General features: G+C 36.4%; 1 protein-coding gene across 2 annotated transcripts in view; it reads left to right on the forward strand.

The window, feature by feature from the left end:
- Positions 1-20,684, forward strand: part of LOC136031049 (uncharacterized) — a 31,974-nt gene extending 11,290 nt beyond the window's left edge. For both annotated transcript variants that reach the window (XM_065710259.1, XM_065710260.1), the window contains exons 2-3: positions 6,712-7,445; positions 20,233-20,684. In XM_065710259.1, the coding sequence (XP_065566331.1) occupies positions 6,735-7,445; positions 20,233-20,463 (942 nt within the window). In that variant the 5' untranslated portion in view covers positions 6,712-6,734 and the 3' untranslated portion in view covers positions 20,464-20,684. The remainder of the gene's footprint in view (positions 1-6,711; positions 7,446-20,232) is intronic.
- Positions 20,685-21,541: the final 857 nt, after the last annotated feature.

Raw genomic sequence — 21,541 nt, forward strand, 5'->3', positions numbered from 1 at the left:
CATCAAAGGTCAGAGCCCTCTAGAGGGAGAAGGACTGGAGGTAGTTGCCTCAAAATACCTTGCCAGGACATACTTTATTCAGTAGTTTCATCCCTGAAAGTTTCATTCTCCTTACCTAAACCCTTCCTGAGATAGCAAGAAGTCAATTAACTAGAATTTTACCGAATGTTTTGTTGTTTGTTGATTATTATCAAGGAGGATATTGTCGTTGGAGGATTGGGAGGGGGTGGTGATGTTTACTCTTAGTTGTTTTGCTTCTTCAAGACAGGGAAGTATATCCCATTACTACTCCTCGATAATGTTACGATTACCCAGCCCCCCAATTTTCTAATCCAAGAAAAGCCGGACATTGTTAGACTTTTTATCCATAGAGGATACGCGTAGGGGCCTTCATCCCCAATAAAAATACGAACTTTGTGTTTGGTAATAATATTTTCGCTCATATAATTTAGGAAGCAGTGAATAATGTAAAATGTGTTGGCAACGGCGTCAGTTCGGGGTTTTGGCTCTGTGCCAAATTTTTGACAAGATAAAAAGATTTAAAAAAACCCCTTGAAAATCAAATTTTTGAAATAAGCTAAGAAAAGTAAATTATTTCTTTAATTTAAAGCTTATTTTTCCCATTTTTTTTTTTACTGTAGTCAAGGCCATATCCAGGGGGGATGGGTACCGGTTTTGAGCCTCTCATCCCCGAAATTTTGTCTGAACGAATTTTGATGCCTTTTTAAGTTTCTTGTACCCCCCTCCCAAACAAAATCCTGGATACGCCCTTGCCTTTAGTCTAACATTTTATCTTGTAGTTAATTTTGCCTCTAGAAACACGCGATTTTGCAATAAGATTAAAACTGTAACTAGAGCCGAAAGGGTAAAATACTCATATCATTGGATCTTTTTTTTTGTTTCAGATTTTTCATTCGCTAAACCAGAATTATGATAGTTTGTAGACGTTGAATGATCTAAGCTAGGCCTAAAGATAAGAAAATTTTGCATCAAAATAGGAAAATACGGAAATTCATAATTTTCATTAATGTTCTCAGGACATATATTTTATTGTTGTTGCTAGGCAGAAATATACTGTATAGAAACAATAGGCATATAATTTAAGTAAAATTTATTACCTTTATTGAATTATTTTTTGAACAGTTTACCACTAAACCACTGGTTAGCCTGTACTTTGCCAGCTGTTTTGTCTTCATATCAAACAGTTCGTGGTAACGAACTGTAGTAAGGAGCGACCCGGCTCAATAGTAACCAAAACTCTAAAAATTGAATTTTGATATCAATAGCTACATCAAAAGAATCTCATTTTAATGCTGATTTTAAATATATAAGTTTCATCAAGTTTAGTCTTATCCATCAAAAGTTACAAGCCTGAGAAAATTTCCCTTATTTAGGAAAATAGGGGAAAACACCCCCTAAAAGTCATAGGATCTTAACGAAAATGACACCATCAGATTCAGCGTATCAGAGAACCCTACTGTAGAAGTTTCAAGCTCCTATCTACAAAAATGTGGAATTTTGTATTTTTTGCCAGAAGACAAATCACGGGTGCGTGTTTATTTGTTTGTGTTTTTTTTTTCCAGGGGTCATCCTATCGACCAAGTGGTCCTAGAATGTCGCAAGAGGGCTCATTCTAACGGAAATGAAAAGTTCTAGTGCCCTTTTTAAGTGACCAAAAAAATTGGAGGGCATCTAGGCCCCCTCCCACGCTCATATTTTTCCCAAATTCAACGGATCAAAATTTTGAGATAGCCATTTTGTTCAGCATAGTCGAAAACCATCATAACTATGTCATTGGGGATGACTTACTCCCCCACAATCCCTGGGGGAGGGGCTGCAAGTTACAAAACTTTGACCAGTGTTTACATATAGTAATGGTTATTGGGAAATGTACAGACGTTTTCAGGGGGATTTTGTTTTGTTTGGGGTTGGGGCTGAGGAGAGGGGGATATGTTGGAGGATCTTTCCTTGGAGGAATCTGTCATGGGGGAAGAAAAATTCAATGACAAGGGCGCAGGATTCTCTAGCATTACTATAAGAAAACAATGAAAAATAAACATGAAAACGTTTTTTCAAATGAAAGGAAGAAGTAGCATTGAAACTTAAAACGAACAGAGATTATTACGCATATGAGGGGTTCTAAAAATAGTTTAGCATAAAGAGCGAGGTATTTAGGAGGAGATAAATACCTTGCTCTTTATGCTAAAGTATTTTTAGTAATTTCAACTATTTATTCTACGGCCTTTCTGATTCAGGGGTCATTCTTAAAGAATTGGGACAAAACTTACGATTTAGTGTAAAGAGCGAGGTATTAAGGAGGGTACAAACCCCCTCGTATACATAATAAAAATATAAGGTTATGAAAATTTGTTACGTAAGTTAATTTTTAAGTTACGTATATTTTTTACTAATAAAAACGTTCGTTAAAAATTAAAAGTTCTAGTTGCCTTTTTAAGTAACCGAAAAATTGGAGGGCAACTAGGGCTCCTTCCCAACCCCTTATTTCTCGAAATCGTCTGATCAAAACTAAGAGAAAGCCATTTAGCCAAAAAAAGAATTAATATACAAATTTCATTTTAATAATTTATGTGCGGAGAGCCAAAACCAAACATGCATTAATTCAAAAACGTTCAGAAATTAAATAAAAAAAAAACTATTTTTTTTAGCTGAAAGTAAGGAGCGACATTAAAACTTAAAGCGAACAGAAATTACTCTGTATATGAAATGAGTTGTCCCCTCCGCAATCCCTCGCTCTTTACGCTAAAGTTTGACTCTTTGCCATAATTCTACTTTTTAAAACAATTAAAAGCTTTAGCGTAAAGAGCGATGGATTGCGGAGGGGACAACTCATCTCATATACGGAGTAATTTCTGTTGGTTTTAAGTTTTAATGTCGCTCCTTACTTTCAGCTAAAAAAATTAGTTTTTTTATTTAATAATATCTAAGTCTGAATATTATTTAACGCCTTATAAGTTACCAATTTTTATACATATAATAATAAAGCACTTTGCTTCCCTGTCTGTTTTTTATTTCATTTTTTATGCTATACATTCTTAATGTGTGGTTAGCAATGGGTTGGTGGAGGGTGGCACTTTTACTGTTCAATGATGTTTAAATATGAAACATTTAGTACGGTTAAATTGTGTGGTGGTTGTTCCGTCGGCTCTACAAAAATCAGGTCTGTTTCATTCTGTGGCTGGAAGTAGAGAGAGGGGGATCAAGGGGAGTTTATTGAAGGGGGATGGGTTGCTGTTGGTGGCCAAAGTGCCATAAAATCCGATTTGATACTAAAGACATCTGTACTAACCTATTGCTGTATATTTAATCCCTAGCAATGTGAACAGTTTCGGTTTGTGCTGCTACAAAGTGATGTTCAGTGATTTCATAATGTTCAACTTATTTCAGTGTTGTAATATTGGAAGAAAGAAGTTGTTTTTCTTATGATTTTCTAAAGCTTATTATAGAATTAAGTAAACCATAGAATTGATAACCATAGAATTGATTCAAGTACTTGTCTATTATCCCGACCACACTCAAGCTCTTGATCTGAGTAAAACCGGTTTCTCTGTATACATTCGGCTATAATTAGCTTACTCTTAGTGAGATAAACAACTACGTAGGTATATTTTAGTTAAATATTTAATATATAGAGTTGTTTAGGTCAGGCATTTCATATAATGTGTTCTCTGCAGTCAGTTTTTCCATAATTCTCTGTTGTAGTTTCCATAATTTTGCTACTAAAGTATTATATTTCCACCAGATTTTGGTATATTTCATTATGATTAACCTAATTTCACTTTTTGAGTGTTGTTGGGGTAATTAACAAGTACCTTGTGTCAACTGGGGAGGGGTGAGTGTATACGAAATCTATAAGACAGTAGTGTCTGAATTATTGCTACGACAACAGTTTAACCTTCAGAATTGTGGACACTCTTGTATCCGTCTGCAAGAAGGCTTGCGGTTTATTTTGTGGGCTTAAATGGACGTCTGGGTCTAGCTGAATATCTGCACCTTATTTGCTTTTAAATTTAATTTTGGTTTTTCAGTTTGAGATTAGTTTTCAGTTGATAATTTGTTTCTATTTATCCAAGCCATGCATTTCTCCCCTGTGAATTCCCATATATTATTATTTACACGCAATTCGTGCATGCGCTAAAAATGGGAATTTGCTTAGGTGTACCTTAAAATGATTGTGTCATCTGCTCCAAGATTAGAAATATCTGGGAATTTTCTATTTTTATTTCTTGTTTACTGATACTCGGATACTGTTCTGACTAGACTTTGTACTTTTGGACTTTTTATTGTCTACAAACATTTCCAAAAATTAAGCACTATTGCGGTGATTGTGGAATCATAAATAGGTGATAAATGGTAGTTCATTTGCTATTATACTAATGTTCATGGCTTTGAAATCGTTTCTATGAATTCATATCGTTCTCTATATAAGTGTGTCTAATCTATAACTTAAAGTTTTATATTCTACAAAAATAACTCTTCCGTACTTTTTGTAGGCTCGCGATTCAAACCGATGTATTTGGAGCGTAACCGTTGTGGACGTTCTTATCTTAGGGGTGATTTTAGGGGAGAGAGGGGGCACTTGCCCCGGGTGCAGAAATTTTAGGGGCAATAAATTTCAAATTATAATCTAATGGCTATAATTATTTGTAATCTTAGAATTTTTTTTAATAAGGTAGAGGGCGCAGTTGGAAGTAGAAGCAAATTCAATTTGACATTTTAATTTTTTCCACATCTTCATCACCATTCCTTGAAAATAAAAGTAAGAAGACAGAATTTACTTCATTCTAATATTTTTGTAAGATTTATATTCAATTTTTTTTTAATAAATGAAACGTTTATTAAGAAACGAAAATTTTGTTAATAAATGAAAATGTGGTAATAAATGAAAATTTTGTTAAAATATGGCCTGAAAATTTTTTGGAGGCTGGTGGAGGTGCGATACAAGAGAGACCAGAACTGCCACTGTCTTGTCTCGACAAGACCCAAGATTGCAAAATACTATGATGAGCTTTGCTCAGGTGCTGAAGTAATGCATTCCTTACGGGGATTTAATTCCCTGCGAATTAAATTCATCCCTGTAACTACTACCAAGTGGAACGACTCACTAGAGGAATCTTTCTCACTCTATTTCATCTTCTCCAGAAAGTAGACACAATACTCATACGCATACCAGTGCTACTCTTATGCTACGAGCAGTTACCCTCTTGAGAAGTGTGATACCCATGAGGGAGAAGAAATTATATCCAGCCAACACCCTTTTCCCTGAGAAAATTTTGAGGCGAAAATATTATTTTATTGACGGATTGACCTCAAAAAGCAACTTAGTTCTTGTACCGCCTGATAGCTAGGTAAGACAGCAGTTTGACTGCTGCTAGGGCGTATGACAGGGCTTGAAACCGTCCTTTTTTGTTTTTTCCTAACGCTGGTTTGGATTTTTTGTAGCAGGTATGGATAAGATCCGCACAAGTTCGACCTTTAGAGGGAGCCGAGAATATTTTCTTCTGGAGTGGATAGAAAGCAAGCTAAAGTGCACTCTTGGGTCTAGAGGCACTAATTCACCAAAAAGGGGAGGGGGCGTGTTTTTCAAAATCTAGGGTGCGATAATTTTTTTTTTTTCAGTGAAAACATAAAAAAAATTGGAAAACCAAAAAGACATTTTTCAAAATCTAAGAGGGCAATTCTGCCCTTGGGCCACGCTTTTTTCTTTGGGAGGCGGATCCTTCGAACCAGTATCATGAATCCACCCTATCCCTCCATGTAGAGGTGTGGATATTTGTAAAAATCTGTACACAGAGATATTGGTGCGGTTCCCTCTGATATTTGTCCGAAGTTCCCTTCTGAAATTTTGCAAATGTTTCTCGGTGTTTTTCGGTTATATCTTGGTGCTCGGGGATTTGCGTACGCATGTCTTGTGGATTTGTGAGTAAAAAAAATCAACACAGACGTTATAGTAGATTAGTCTCATTAAATTATGACATAGTTTGTTGTCCTTAATTGGAGTTGTTTGAACAAAATAATGAGCTTTGCAACAACTTGCAAGTAAACAATTGCGATTCTACGCGATAAACTGCAAAAACACTAATATTTTTATTTCGCAATAATTGTGCAATGCACGACATATTTTCATTGCGAAAGCCTAATCGCTACTAATTACGGAAACTAAAACTAATGACACACGTAGTATCTTTTTCTCGTGAACTGAAAAAAGGTGGCGAACATATGCCGTTTCAAAACCTACAGAAGCTCAAAAAAGAAAATCTGACCAACTCATCTTCTCGTTAAATCCCCCTAAATATTGCTTATCAATAAGGCTGTGGCAGAGAGGCACTAATCAATGACAAATCCAAAGCCCTAAGTTCACATATTCCTTTCGAGAAGGAAAGAATTGCCCGGGGAAAGGGGTTTTGGAATAGGCATAGAATGATGTCAGGACATATACTGTCCACTGATCTTAGCGTGAAAATCCCTGCTTCATTGTCATGTGCGGTAGGGTCGTTTAGATGGGACTATAAACCCTGAAAGGGTTGACGTTTTCTTATTTACATATCTATTCTCTTGAGCCGTGTTTTTTTTTTTTTGAAACCCAGTTGAAGGGGCTGAACCAAAGTGTGCCTATGCTTAGCGTTCAATTCGCTAATGTGAATTTTTAGGATAAATGTAGGATAAATGAATAATATTTATTTTTCTTTTCAGCCAGTCAAAACGCCACATTTAAAATGATGGAATTTGAAAGGAACATTACATGTCCCAACTTATTTATTCGTGACTATGATTGGGATCTAAGTCGGTCACCACTGTGCATTGTCGAAGAACCTCTAAAAGAAGAGGAAGAAGAAAACATTGAAAAGCCGATGGATTTGACCATTAACAAGAAGTCACCAAGAAGTGAACGTTCATCCCCAGTGCTGACACCCAAGAAAAGGGGTAGCCTTTCATGGATGAAGGAGAATAATTTCGGAAAATCCGCATCAGAAGCATCGATTCCTGCTGCATTACTTCAAAATAAGCGAACAGAGTTCCAAAATAATGACAGAACTTCGCTACCTACCAGATGCGACAGTGTGGCATCTATGATTGGCAAATTGAACTTGCCGGAGTATCAAAATGAGAAGCATACTAGATGCATGAGCGAAAGTAGGCTCACTCAACCATTTATTCCTGCTAATACCAGTGCACCTGACCATGTGGACGATATTGAACTCCGCCGTACAATGTCTGAGTCTGTTCTTCAAAAGAGACTTACTGAAGTTGAGGCTTTTAGGAATCAATTTTTGAAGTACCAGTTCCTACAAAGTCTTGCTAGAGACAATAATCCAGTACACTTGTCTGCTTCTTGGTCACCCTACGATTTGGTTAACTATACGCGTCTCATTCAGGCATTTCAAACACAGGAATATATGAAAGGAGCGGAGGCAAGGCATGATGAGGCAAGTTTTTTTTCTTTATTTAGTTATGATTAATGTGTGCATCTCTTGATGTTTAGATGAAACCGAAATTATTGTTTTAGTCTTGGCGCATACTATTTCATCCTGTTTGGCCATTTTATGGACCCATCAAAGTCGAGTTTTTCTTTTTTGCAGGTTAAGTTATATTGACTAGTATACAAAATGCCTATGACTCCCGGACTATTATATGAACTTTTCTCGTTTCTAGCTTGAGTAGTTCAGCTGTTGGTTCAATCTGCGTATACACACTCTTATTTATGTATCATGGTCAGGGCCGCGTCAAGGAATTTTTTTTTTTTTGGGGGGGGGGTACAAAATAATTTTTTCAGGGAAGGGTACAATTTTTTTTTTTACAAAACTCATTAAAGATTTGGGTACTTTTGTATTATTCAGAACACACTCAATAAGTGAAGTTAGGCTGTTTCGTGAAACAAACTACAATGTAGGTACATTTTAACTAATATTTTATATATAAAGGTGGTTAGGTTAGGTTCAGTATCTGATATAATGCACTCCACTCCCCTCCCCCCACCCCCTAATGTGGAAATATATAGCCCAAACTTTTGATAAAGTTAATGAAATAAAACAAAATAAGATGAAAATATAATAATTTATTATTATATAATGAAATGATAAGTGAAGTTAGGTTCTTTCGTGAAACAGACTACGATGCAGATACATTTTAAATATTTAAAATATAATTGCCTCTTTTCAGTCTTTGGCAAATCCCAAATCTTCATTTCAAAAGTCATGTTCAGACACTATCTTCTATCACTATGCGTAGCAAACTAAATTGAGTTCTGTCTTTGTGGCTATGCAACGGGGTTTTTGCATCGTAATTTCTTTCAAGAAAGACCTAACTTCACTTATTGAGTGTGTTCTGAATAATACGCAAGTACCAATATTTGTTTATATTCATTTTTGTTACGTTTTTACGAATCGGAACAACATTTCGGGTAAAAGGTTCTAACCCCCTAACCCCACTGGAATACGGCCTTGATCATGGTACCCTAGAATATTTTCAGAAGACCAAGATGCTCCATGGAACAGTTATTTCAAAGAGGTTATAACCAACGGCCAGGCCCGTTCAAGGGGGGAATCTGCCCCGGGCGCCATGGCTGGGTGGGGGGTCGTGGCCTTTTTCGTTTGTTTGAGCCGAGAGGGGAGCGTAATCAATTTTGCCCTGGTCACCACTGATCCTAGGAACGACCCTGCCTGTGGCATCCACGTTCCATACTTCAAAATCGAAACAAGCTCTATCAGGATCGTTTTGCATATGACTTCATTTTACGATATTTCTTTATTGCTCAACACAGGAAATGTTGTGAAACTCGTTTATCACATCCTACCTTCGTTGAAGCTAAACTGGGATTTTCGTTTTTGTAATATCCTGTCTTGTTGGTTTTATCAGATTGATAATGGGTGAGACGCATTTATTTCAGGCTCATAGGTGGTTTTCATAAGGAGGGGAGAGGTTGTGTACCCGTAATTGTTGATGATAAATATACATTTTATTCGAATTATGGGGGCAGTTGGATATGGGAGGGTATTATATCGTCCTAGGTAGGCATGTTCGCAATTTAATTTCTTAAAGGGGATTTTGAAAAATTGCTAAACAGGCAAATTAAATGATTTTTTTTTTATATTATTAACGAAGTCTTAATATTCTGAGGGGACACGGGGCTAGAGCCCCCCACCTTTCTGTAAACGTGCCTGCCCCATGAGTGTATTTTTCATTCGATTGGTGCAAATTTTCCGTTTAAAAGCCTGATATGTTAAATTTTCCACCTTAATTAGTTTAGGCTTTATTATTCTTCATTTATTTAAATTTGTAGATAAATTACATACAGCAGGTGGCAAGTGCCAAGCACGGCGGAAGTGCGCCAAGTATTGCGTAAATTTGCGGCGTTGCGTAAATGTTGCGTTTCGTAAATGTGGTGTTCTGAGACGTACGTCAAACGGCGAAAAGTAGGGGTCCCCTCGCTATTGAGAAGGATTTGTAAGAGGAAGATTTAAATTTTGGGAGAACTTTGGGAATAGTTGTTCTTGTTTTATGTACAAAACAATTTCAATTGCTATTCTGGGCTTAGAGAAACAATGCAGAATTGGTTGGATTAAATATGAAAGCGTTGGGCCTTCAAAAATTTGTGGATTTAGTCAAAATATACTTGGAATATTTCCAGCTGTGTTATGATATTATTCCGACTGTGTAGCACTAAGCGAAAGTCACATAAGTATTACCAAAATTAGATAATTTCGTCATTGTAAATGCTTTTTCAAACTAAACCGGAAAAAAAAATGTGTATAGTCAGAAATTTATAAGAAGACCCTAGATTCTAGGGTGTTCTAGATTTCTGACTCGACCATATTTTTCTTCCCATACACATAGCTTTATACAAGGATGGGGAAAGGGGGTTGCTTCTTTGACTATCATGGAAGAATGTGATCTTAATGCAGAACGAGTATCTCAAATACGCAGACAGATTGAAAAAAAGAATCCATCTTCTCTGCAGAAGTCTTTAGATACTTCTCTGCAGAAGTCTTTAGAAAAAAATGAAAATAAATTATGTTGTTCATCAACAACTTATTGACAGTTATTTAAAGAAAATACCTGAAATAACCTAAATGTTATCGATCGTCCTTGTTGGGCGACCAATTAGGGCCAAATGAAAAGCAGGTCGACCTAAAGAGGATGGCGCAAGGAAAGGGAACTTCTTGGGAGGGAGTATAAAGAGGGGTTCTTGAATAGATTGGGATGGATGAGGAGGTGCGTAGTTGTTGGTCTCAGGTGGCCTGGTGCTGCAGTGAGTTGCTAGTAGTAGTATTAGTAACTTGATTATGGACACATGTAAATAAATAAACATTTAAAATACAGTTTTGTTTTTACTTCAACTTCTGAACGTTTTTCTATTTGAAAATATTTTAAGAACCAATTATATTCAAAGTAGCGGGCCGTCAGTATTTTAAAATATTTTTCACCTAATTAGGTTAAAAAATCCTGACGATGTTTCTGAGCTTAAACTACGATAATGCTGGAATTCTCTAGTAGATATCTATAAATCTAATCAGCCCTTTCAAAATCTACATTGCAGTGGTTTCCATTCACGAAAATCTAGGGAGGAAGTGAAGAAATATAGGGGTCACAGGATCTCCCTGCCCCTTCCCTAATTGACGCTACTGCTATGCAATTTAAACAGTTATTGCATGAGGGACGCACGCAGGGGGCTTTGACATACGGAAACTCATTTTCTTATGAATTTCTGGACACTTTTTATTCAAGTTTGTCAAATAGTTTTTTTTTTATTGTTACCCTTTCTCTCTAAAAAAAATTCCCACTTACTTGCCTGTAGGCCTATTGCATAGCCCTGTCCAATCGCTTTATTTGTAATCAAGTCATTTAATTGTTTGTACTGAATCAGCTAATTTCCCGAAATTGGTTTTGCTGGTAAAAACCGCTTTGGTCCTTACACGACGTAATAAAAACGTCTTAGCGTCGCTCTCTACTTGCACTTGGAAAAAAAAACCTGATTGATTTTCCACTGGTTAAAACCGCTTTGATCGCCATAAAGGAATTTAAATCTTCCAAGGACTAGAGCGTGTTGATGACAAATCATTTGATTGTAGTATTGGTCTACTTCTTGGTTATGACGTCACCAGACACAGAAACGAATGAATGAATAGAACCGTACTAATGAAAAGAAAAATATAAATACATTTTACCAATAAAACGGGAAGACAAGCTAGTCCGACAAAACTTGAGTTGAGCAAGACACGTTCGCAGGAAGGGATTAATCTGGGGCAGAAACGTAAATTGGAGGGAAGTGTGTGTCCCCCAGGTTTTTCTACTCCATGGATTTTGAGAAATACCCATTTGAGGTATTTTTACTGAAAGAAGCCTTTTTTAGTGTTTTATGGAAAAAAAAACAAAAATGCCTGCCTGCTAGATTTTGAAAAATACACTTCGCACCTCTTCTCTCTCAAATTTTTGCAAATTTACACCACCGCTTATGACCTTGCCCTTCTCTCGAAATATCGTCTTCTATACAATCCACCACACACTTTTTAACGCTAATTCGTCCTTTTTTTCGAACTTATCTTTCAAACAGTTCGTGGTAACGAACTGTAGTAAGGAGTGACCCGGCTCTATAGTAACCAAAACTCTATAAAATGGAATTTTTATGCCAATAATTACATCAAAAGAATTGCATTTTAATGCTGATTTTAAATATATAAGTTTCATCAAGGTTAGTCTTACCCGTCAAAAGTTACGAGCCTGAGAAGATTTGCTTCATTTTAGAAAATAGGGGGAAATACCCCCTAAAAGTCATACGATTCAGCGTATCAAAGAGCCTTACTGTGGAAGTTTCAAGCCCCTATCTACAAAAATGTGGAATTTAGCATTTTTTTGCCAGAAGACAAATCACGGATGCGTGTTTATTTGTGTTTTTTTTCCCAGGGGTGATCGTATCGACTCAGTGGTCCAAGAATGTCACAAAAGGGTTCAATCCAACGGAAATTAAAAGTTCTAGTGTCCTTTTTAAGTGACCAAAAAATTGGAGGGCACCTAGGCCTCCTCCCACGCTCATTTTCCCCCAAAGTCACCGGATCAGAATTCTGAGATAGCCATTTTATTCACCATAGTCGAATAACCTAATAACTATGTCTTTGGGGACGACTTACTCCCCCGCAGTCGCCGTGGGAGGGGCTGCAAGTTACAAACTCTGACCTGTGTTTACATATAGTAATGGTTACTGGGAAGTGTACAGACGTTTTCAGGGGGATTTTTTGGTTTGGGGGGAGAGTTGAAGGGAGGGGGGTTACATGGGAGGATCTTTCAATGGAGGAACGTTTTATTGGAGAAGAGACTTTCAATGGAGGGGGCGCAGGATTTTCTAGTATTATTTAAAAAAAAACAATGAAAAGATAAATATGAAAAGTTTTTTCTTCTGAAAGTGAGGAGCAGCATTAAAACTTAAAACGAACAGAAATTATTACGCATATGAGGGGTTTACCTCCTCGTAATACCTCGCTCTTTACGCTAAAGTATTTTTAGTAATTTCGACTATTTATTCTATGGCCTTTGTGATTCAGGGGTCATTCTTAAGGAATTGGGACAAAATTTAAGCTTTAGTGTAGAGTGAGCTATCGACGAGGGGTGAGCCCCCTCATATACGTAATAAAAACCTACGAATATAGAAGTTCACTACGTAAGTTAATTCGTAAGTTACGTATATTTTTTACTTATGAAAACGTTCGTAAAAAATTAAAAGTTATAGTTCCCTTTTTAAGTAATCAAAAAATTGGAGGGCAACTAGGCCTCCTCTCTCGCTCCTTTTTATCAAAATCTTCCGATTAAAACTATGAAAAAGCCATTTAGCCCAAAAAAATTAATATGCAAATTTCGTTTTAATTATTTACGCGTGGAGAGCCAAGATAAAAAAATGCATTAATTAAAAAACGTCCAGAAATTAAACAAAAAAACAAGTTTTTTTTTATGAAAGTAAGGAGCGATATTAAAACTTAAAACGAACAAAAATTACTCCGTATCTGAAAGGGGCTTTTCCTCCTCAGCGCCGCGCTCTTTACGCTAAAGTTTTTTACTGTTTTAAAATGTAGAGTTAAGAGAAAGAGTCAAACTTTAGCGTAAAGAGCGGGGCGTTGAGGAGGAAAAGCCCCTTTCATATACGGAGTAATTTTTGTTCGTTTTAAGTTTTAATGTCGCTCCTTACTTTCATTTAAAAAAAACGTGTTTTTTTTTTGTTTAATCCTCAAAGATGTCTCCGCTTAAAAAGACTTCGTCTAGAGGCAACATGTTTGTTCGCTAGCTTGAGCTCACTAGCTCAGGATTGTATGTGACATTTTCCAGGTTTCACAGGTTCTAGTAATCTTTGCATTTGTGGTACAGATTTCTGACAAAATAAGAAACATCCGTGAGACAACTCAAAGACCCGCGAAATTCGCCCTCAGTGGAATTTTGTTTGGAAGGCACAAATCTTATGTTCGACCTCATAAGAGATTATTTGAAATATATAACCTATCCCACTAAAAAAGCTCTTCCAATGCTTTGGACAAAATAGGTACGCGGGAGGACTTTGCATTTCTCGACCTAGCATTTCCCAGAATCTTCGAAGTGATACACGTGTGTATAAATTTCGGGGAATGTGTGCATTTTTCGTGAAACTGAGTTAATGAGTCATTCTAGTGCACATTACCTGAAATGTTGTCCGCTTTAAGAAAAAAATCGTGCACACCAGGTGGTATCATGCATGGCAGGAAGGAATGCAGAGGAAGTGTGGCATGTGTATGTGTGTGTTTGGAAAAGTAGCGGGGGAAGTGTGTCAAAGTGTTCTGGAAAGAATGGTGCTCCGCAATTGACGTCGGGTGATGGTGCTTATAACGATTATCATCCCATTTTGAAAGTTGCAATCCGAAAAAAAATCAAGATTTTTTGAAAAATTTATTTCCAAAAGCGATGTCTCGTTATGCAATTCTTACACCTGTGAACATTATATCATATGAATAACCTTCACACAAAAATTAAAGAAAAAGCGTAGGATGGATGTTGTGCAACATAATGCCTCTTCGAAATGTCTTGCAATAGTTATTCCACAAAAAAATACATGAAACCATTATGATGTTTGCATGACTTACATGGATTAAGTTTCCGTTTTAGGCTGGAACAAAGGACGAACTTTTTCAATCATTGGTTTCCTAGAAGTCTGTAGTTGCTAGGAAAGAAAAGTAGTTGGTTATTTTTAGTTCTGCTGAAATATGTACGTCTTTGATAAATTGGCTCTAAGGAATAGTTAAACACGCCTTTATTGCGAAGTTGCAAGGAAGAACTATAAAAAAGCTAGTATTTCTTGTTATTTGAGAAGGAGGAAACCAGTGAGATAGATATCGGTATGAGTGTCGATTGTGTATCCCAATTCTTGTCACGCTCCATTCCTAACCAAAGAGTAGGCATAAACACGTTCCAGGAACAGTTTAGACGCAGCTCCCGCGACTTTTTAGATAAAAATTTGGAACCTGCTAAATCTGAGGACAAAAAATGAGATTCAGGAATAAATATCTATTTTTTGGATTATTTTCAATAAACTGCGTATGGGGAGGCGATCCTCATATCTACGTAGCAGGGACCTCCCCAGGAGAAAATGCCATAATATTGATTCTATCATCATCCCCCTTGGAAAATTGAAAATTATAGGCTTTAAAAGGAACTATTTGGGTCAGAGACTTATGCTCCTGTGGTAGCAACAGTAAAGATTGCTGACAATCCTACAGTAGCATAGAGGGCTATTTAACGAAAAAACTGGTCAGAACTGTTATAAATGTGCTTTTAATCGCACTGCATCACATCATGATAGGGGTGACAAGGTTTTTGGGATTTTTACCTAATAGTGTTTACGGTTTTGGTCTGGTCAGGCTGTAGAAGATTTTTTTGTTTCTTATTAGGGGGGTAAACAATAAAAAAAATGTGGCAAGTTGAATAAGAAGTGGCCTGAAACTTCTAGGATTTGAGGGAGGATAGAACCCTAGTCTCCTTCAGGTATGTCGTTGGTTCTGGTAAACATAAAATGCAACGGTTTGGCCCTAATTGAAAATGAACTATGATATATTGTCCATTATACACTTGGAAATACTGAAGTATACATTTTTTTTGTAAGTTTGCTAACTTTGTATTTCTGACTCTTGTCCAGATTGCTAGTGCAAATACCCCATTTGCTTAGTAATGATGATAATCGTCTTCTAGTCTTGTAATAATAACAGCAAGAAGGACAATCAAAACATAATCTAAAACGATAAAATAATTTGTTTAAGTTTTGTATATGTCCTTTGTAGGGCTTTGAAATTTCTCTGCCTGTACTGTTTTAATAATTACGATCATGGGTAACATATCCAACCCCTCAGAGGTTCAGGTGACTTCTCTGAAGTGGAGAGAGATTAAGATACCTCAAAGTGCAGTTGTAGAAGCAAATTTCTCCGAGGAATCCTTCATACCAATCTTTTCCTACCCCCTCCAATATGCTATCTAGGCGTTGTCACACCGAATTATCAAGCTGCTCTTTTATTTCATGGCATATGTTTCATTTAATATTGAATTGTTTTTTTTTCCAAAGATATGAATAAACGTTACTGCACGTGATGCATAGCATGACTCAAGTCGTTGCAATTAGAGGCGGTTTTCACTACAGCTCTGTGACGTCAATGAAAAAAAAGAAGTTATTTTTAGTCAAAATTCCCACAGCTACATAAATCTGGCTTCTGAGCAAATACCGGTAAAGGCGAATCTAAAAATAGTGAAAAATTAACCTGGTAACAGGAATGAAATTTAAATAACGTTTAACAACATGACATATTGGGCTCGAATTCTAATTATAATTTAGGTGCAGATTTTTATGAAAGTAGAAAGAAAGATTGAATTGATTCAGAAAAAAAATAGTCTACCTTTTCACCTTGGTCCAAAACTTATAAACAACCATATTTGGCCATAAAAAATTTGGAAAATAATAAACAGGCTCTAAAAGAAGCGACTCCATGTTTTGGCCTGCGCCCAATATTTGGCCATAAAAAATTTGGAAAATAATAAACAGGCTCTAAAAGAAGCGACTCCATGTTTTGGCCTGCGCCCAATCATCATCCAAAGCCTTGAAATAGCCGCATTTTCAGTTACAACTAAAGTGGATATTTTCATGTACACTTGGGCTATAGGGTGTTTGCCGTCTCAGTTGGATTAGCGAGGAGATTGAGGGCACCCAGCTTCTATTGCCGCTAATTTAATGTTTGTTAAGTTTTAGCCTTATATACAATTTAGAGAACTTTCAATTGATTTAGTTTTGTTATGTCTCAATTATAGGAATATCTGTATTTAAGCGTTTGTGCTTAAGGGCAAAAATATTCGGTTACAATTAAAATATTCGACCACTGTAATAATTCTTTGATAATCATTTTACTGAAAATTTGTGATATAAGGGAGGAGCTATGGGCCAGTCAAATTTCAAACCTATGTAGTTTTTTTGTACTAAAGGTGGATGTCGCGTCCAGAAGTTTAGGCTACCCCTCTAATACACCCCATGTCCTTAGCCCAATATATTTTAAGCGGGTCTGAGCACTCACGCGCAGGTGCCTTGGGTTTATTTTTCTACTAAAAATTTTTCAGCGGGGAAGAGGACTAGAGAGGTGTACTTCCACTTTGGTTCCCTAATCATACAAATGAGAAATTCCTGTATAATTCCGGTTCAAGCAAGTTGCTCACCGCCTCTTTCTTTCTAAACATTAGATTGTTAAATTTGAGTATATCTGGAATTTACTGGCCTATTTTGGATCTCCAGTCATGCAGATCGGGTAGTTCCAACTCTAACGATGTACGGTTTGCTTACCTTTCTGCTTTTTTTTTTTTAAGGTGGTACTTGACTAACTTTCGGTTAAAAGATTGGTAATCAGGAAAGACTAGGTACAACTTAGACTTAGCTTGTTGCTACATCGAGTCAGACTTCTTGGTTTTGAATCAAGTGTACACAGGTCAGGTTCTAGGGAAATCATATATTCCTGAGGGTCTCTAGGGAGGGGGCTTCTAAGGAGATGTGACCTTCAAAAACTCATGATTTTTTATGTGTGTTGCTAGCAGGGCCGTGCCCAAGATTTTTTTCGGGGGGATTACACAAGGATTTTTTTTGGGGGGGGGTACAAAAACCTTTAAACAACGCATCACAAATTTGTTTATATTAATTTTTGTTACGTTTTTACGAGTCGGACAAATATTTCAGGGGGGTCAAACCCCCTAACCTCCTGGATAAGGCCTTGGTTGTTAGGTATTCCAATAGCATGCTATTTTACTAATCTCCCTTTCCAAAATAAATTCCTGCGTAGACGTCCAGTCTGCAATGGCACCAATTCACGAAGACTTAGGGAGGGAAGAATTTATCCGCGTATCCATAAGTTTTCAGCATTGTTCATAGGCCTGTAATTTAACTTTTATTTACTCTCTGAGCAAATACGCCATGTAATATGCGTGACTGTTCTCTCTATTTAGAACCTTATTTTTGTATGGACCTAACGGCTTGTGAACAAAATCATGCATGTATTTTATATACATGTAGGAAAATAGCGGGCTTCCTGTGCAACCTGATAATCTGCAATTTCTTATTGCGCAATCATTGTGCAATTTTGTTACCTAAACAGAAACGAAATTTCCGTCTATGCTAGCTTCAAATTAAGCATTGTTTGGTTTTTGTTATACCGAAATGTGCCTACTCAGTCTTGCCAATTTTAAACTCAGGTAGATTTTCTTATTGGTTCGTTTTCTTTTCGATAGAGACTGATTATAGCGTTGAGAACTTTCTAACAAAGATATCAGATTTTGCAATATTTTTCGTGAACATCCAAGCCTTCTTCTTTGTACCGTTGACATACACTTTTTTTGTTTGAAAAGTTGGCGATGCATACTGCTCAGTAAATTGTCTGAAAAGGCAAGATGTCTAGAAATTAGAAAAAGGCTATGAAAAACGGCTTTTTCATGTGATTGGCATCCGTTTACAAAATATGAGGATGTCATTCCAGCAATACCACCTGTTAATTTCACCTAAGCCAATGTTCAGCAGGCTCATAAAACCTATTTATTAAGTTGGATAAAGGACTAGCGGTAAATCGGCCCTCCTTAATGTTTCTGGTCCCGTGAAGTATGTTGTAAAAAAAGGGAAATTGAATTCTGTATAGGATAGGCTAGTTAGGAAGGAAGTAGATAGAAATAATAGATTTTAAGTTTCATTGTTGTCAAGTTGTACATTCTTCTTAGGTCACAATTTTTCTGGAAGGATGATTCTAAATGTCAGAATACTTATTTTTTAGGTTAAATGCCTGTAAATTAAACTATATATGCTGAAAATAGTCTTGTTGTCAAATGATAGCACATTCTTTTTTCTTTCAAAATGTTTGTTTTTCTAATTCTCTCTTGCTTTTCTAATTCATGTTATGATTACAGCAATAACTGTAATCAAACAGTTCGTGGTAACGAACGAGGAGCGACCCGGCTCAATAGTAGCCAAAACTCTAAAAAACGGAATTTTGATACCAATAGCTACATAAAAAAATCGCATTTTAATGCTGATTTCGAATATATAACTTTCATTAAGATTAGTCTGACCTATCAAAAGTTACGAGCCTGAGAAAATTTGCCTCATTTTAGAAAATAGGAGAAAACACCCCCTAAAAGTCATACAATCTTAACGAAAATCACACCATCACATTCAGCGTATCAGAGAACCTTGTTGTAGAAGTTTCAAGCTCTTATCTACAAAATTGTGGAATTTCGCATTTTTTGCCAGAAGACAAATCACGGATGCGTGTTTATTTGTTTGTTCGTTTTTTTATTTTTTTGTTTTTGTTTTTTTTTCCAGGGGTGATTCTATCGACCCAGTCGTCCTAGAATGTCGCGAGAGGGCTCATTCTAACGGAAATTAAAAGTTCTAGTGCCCTTTTTAAGTGACCAAAAATTGGAGGGCACCTAGGCCCCCTCCCACGCTTATTTTTTCCCAAAAGTCACCGGATCAAAATTCTGAGATAGCCATTTTATTCACCATAGTCAAAAAACCTAATAACTATGTCTTTGGGGACGACTTACTACCCCGCAGTCCCCGTGGGAGGGGTTGCAAGTTACAAACTTTGACCTGTGTTTACATATAGTAATGGTTACTGGGAAATGTACGGACGTTTTCAGGGGGATTTTTTTGGTTTGGGAGGGAGAGTTGAGATGGGGGGGTTACGTGGGAGGATCTTTCCATGGAAAAACTTCTCATGGGGGAAGAGACTTTCAATGAAGGGGGCGCAGGATTTTTTTGCATTATTTAAAAAAACAAGGAAAAAATAAATATGAGAAGTTTTTTCTGCTGAAAGTGAGGAGCAGCATTAAAACTTAAAACAAGGAGAAATTATTGCGCATATGAGGGGTTTACCTCCTCGTAATACCTCGCTCTTTACGCGAAAATATTTTTAGTAATTTCAACTATTTATTCTACGGCCTTTGTGATTCAAGGGTCATTCTTAAGGAACTGGGACAGAATGTAAGCTTTAGTGTAAAGAGCGAGGTATCGACGAGGCGTTGAACTCCCTCATATACGCAATAAAAATATACGAATATAGAAGTTCGTTACGTAAGTTAATTCGTAAATTACGCATATTTTTTACTAATGAAAATGTTCGTAAAACAATTAAAAGTTCTAGTTTCCTTTTTAAGTAATCAAAAAATTAGAGGGCAGCTAGGCTTCCTCCCTCTCTCCTTTTTTCTCAAAATCTTCTGATTAAAACTTTGAGAAAGCCATTTAGCCAAAAAGAAAATTAATATTCAAATTTTGTTTGAATTATTTATGTGCGGAGAGCCAAGATCAAAACGTGCATGAATTAAAAAACGTCCAGAAATTAAATAAAAAAACAAGTTTTTTCAAATGAAAGTAAGGAGCGACATTACAACTTAAAACGAACAGAAATTACTCCGTATATGAAAGGGGCTTTTCTTTCTCAACGCCCCGCTCTTTACGCTAAAGTTTTTTCCTTTTTAAAAAAGTAGAGCTAAGAGAAAGAGTCAAACTTTAGCGTACAGAGGGAGGCGTTGAGGAAGAAAAGCCCCTTTCATATACGGAGTAATTTCTGTTCGTTTTAAGTTGTAATGTCGCTCCTTAGTTTCATTTGAAAAAACTTGTTTTTTTTTATTTAATCTGATAAAAAGCGAACCATGGTCCATAGTACGACAAACTCTAACATTGTCTTTTTACAGGTGTCTTCTCACTTCAGCCCTTCTTCTCCAGATGCTATGCCTGATGATACGCCAGTTTCCTCTCCTGACTCGCGCAGGCGTACTCCTCGCGCTCTAACGGGCAAGCACGTTCGTCTTGGGACAGGTGCAAAGCTTTCTACTTTGCTTTCCCTCCGTCGAAAAATTGAAGAAAGACAGCGACTGCAGCCCGTAAATGGAAAAATTGGGAAGTGGAAAAGAAAATGCGTTTGAATTATTCCAGAGAGTATTCCAGTGAAAAGGTGACTTGAATATAATTGCCGTGTTTGCTTTAAAAATCAAAGTAGTGCCTTAGTCTTGTAGAAATTCGAGATTGGACTCGTGATTCATTTCTGGTCATTTTTTTAAGTGCAAGTTTTATTGTTTGTAAAAAATGTTTTCGAACTGAAATTATAATTTTGATTATGAGCTTTAATTATAATTACTTTCCTATATTTTAACTAAGTTATCTTTTCGGATAATATTAGGACTTAGTTCCCAGCAGGAGGTTTTTTTAACACTATCTTTGGATTATATTGATGAGAGATTAATTATTAATCATTAGAAAGCAGAACAGGACTAAACGTGCTCATGTGGTAAGTCAAAGGCCGTAGGCGATGCTTTTTGTCAAACTGATGCTAATAACTCACTCCATTAACCATCTCTGTTTGATTTTGAAGATAATGTCATGTTGCTGTTTTTTTCTAATCAATTGAATTTTATTTTCTCAAATGCAGAATTCTTAAAGATACAATTTATAGTTTTTGATATAAAAAATCGATTATAGTATGTTGAAGGCTAGATAAAAAACTTTATTGCGTAAATAGCTGTTCGTTAATAATAATGGAAAATCCAAAATACTCTTATCTTCAGCTTTCTCGATGTTCAGCAAAATTTACAATATGATATGATTAAATTACAGAAGAGGCAGATGGGCCACGGTTACAAAAAGACCAAAAAAAAAAAAAAAAAAAAAAAAAAAACGATCACAAAAACAACACCACCCCATTACATATATACTTAACTTTTCAAAAATCACCTTCCTTTATCCTACCAATCTTCTATTCTCGAAACAACTCCCTGTAATGCATCGTCAAATGGACGCTCTTTCCCACATCCCTAATATTGTAAACTCCGTTTGAGTTTCAAAATTTTGTTGACTTCAAAATTTCAACCTTCCATTCCTCTTCACCTAACTCAAAAAGTATCCTTCGTCAAATTCTCCGACTCTGCAATGTATGCATAGTGTTGTGAAATGATGCAAAAATACCCATTTTGAGTTATTACACCGCTATACGATTACAGTAGACCA

Source organism: Artemia franciscana, chromosome 9 (assembly GCF_032884065.1).
Source record: "Artemia franciscana chromosome 9, ASM3288406v1, whole genome shotgun sequence".
In the NCBI taxonomy this organism is placed as follows: domain Eukaryota; kingdom Metazoa; phylum Arthropoda; class Branchiopoda; order Anostraca; family Artemiidae; genus Artemia; species Artemia franciscana.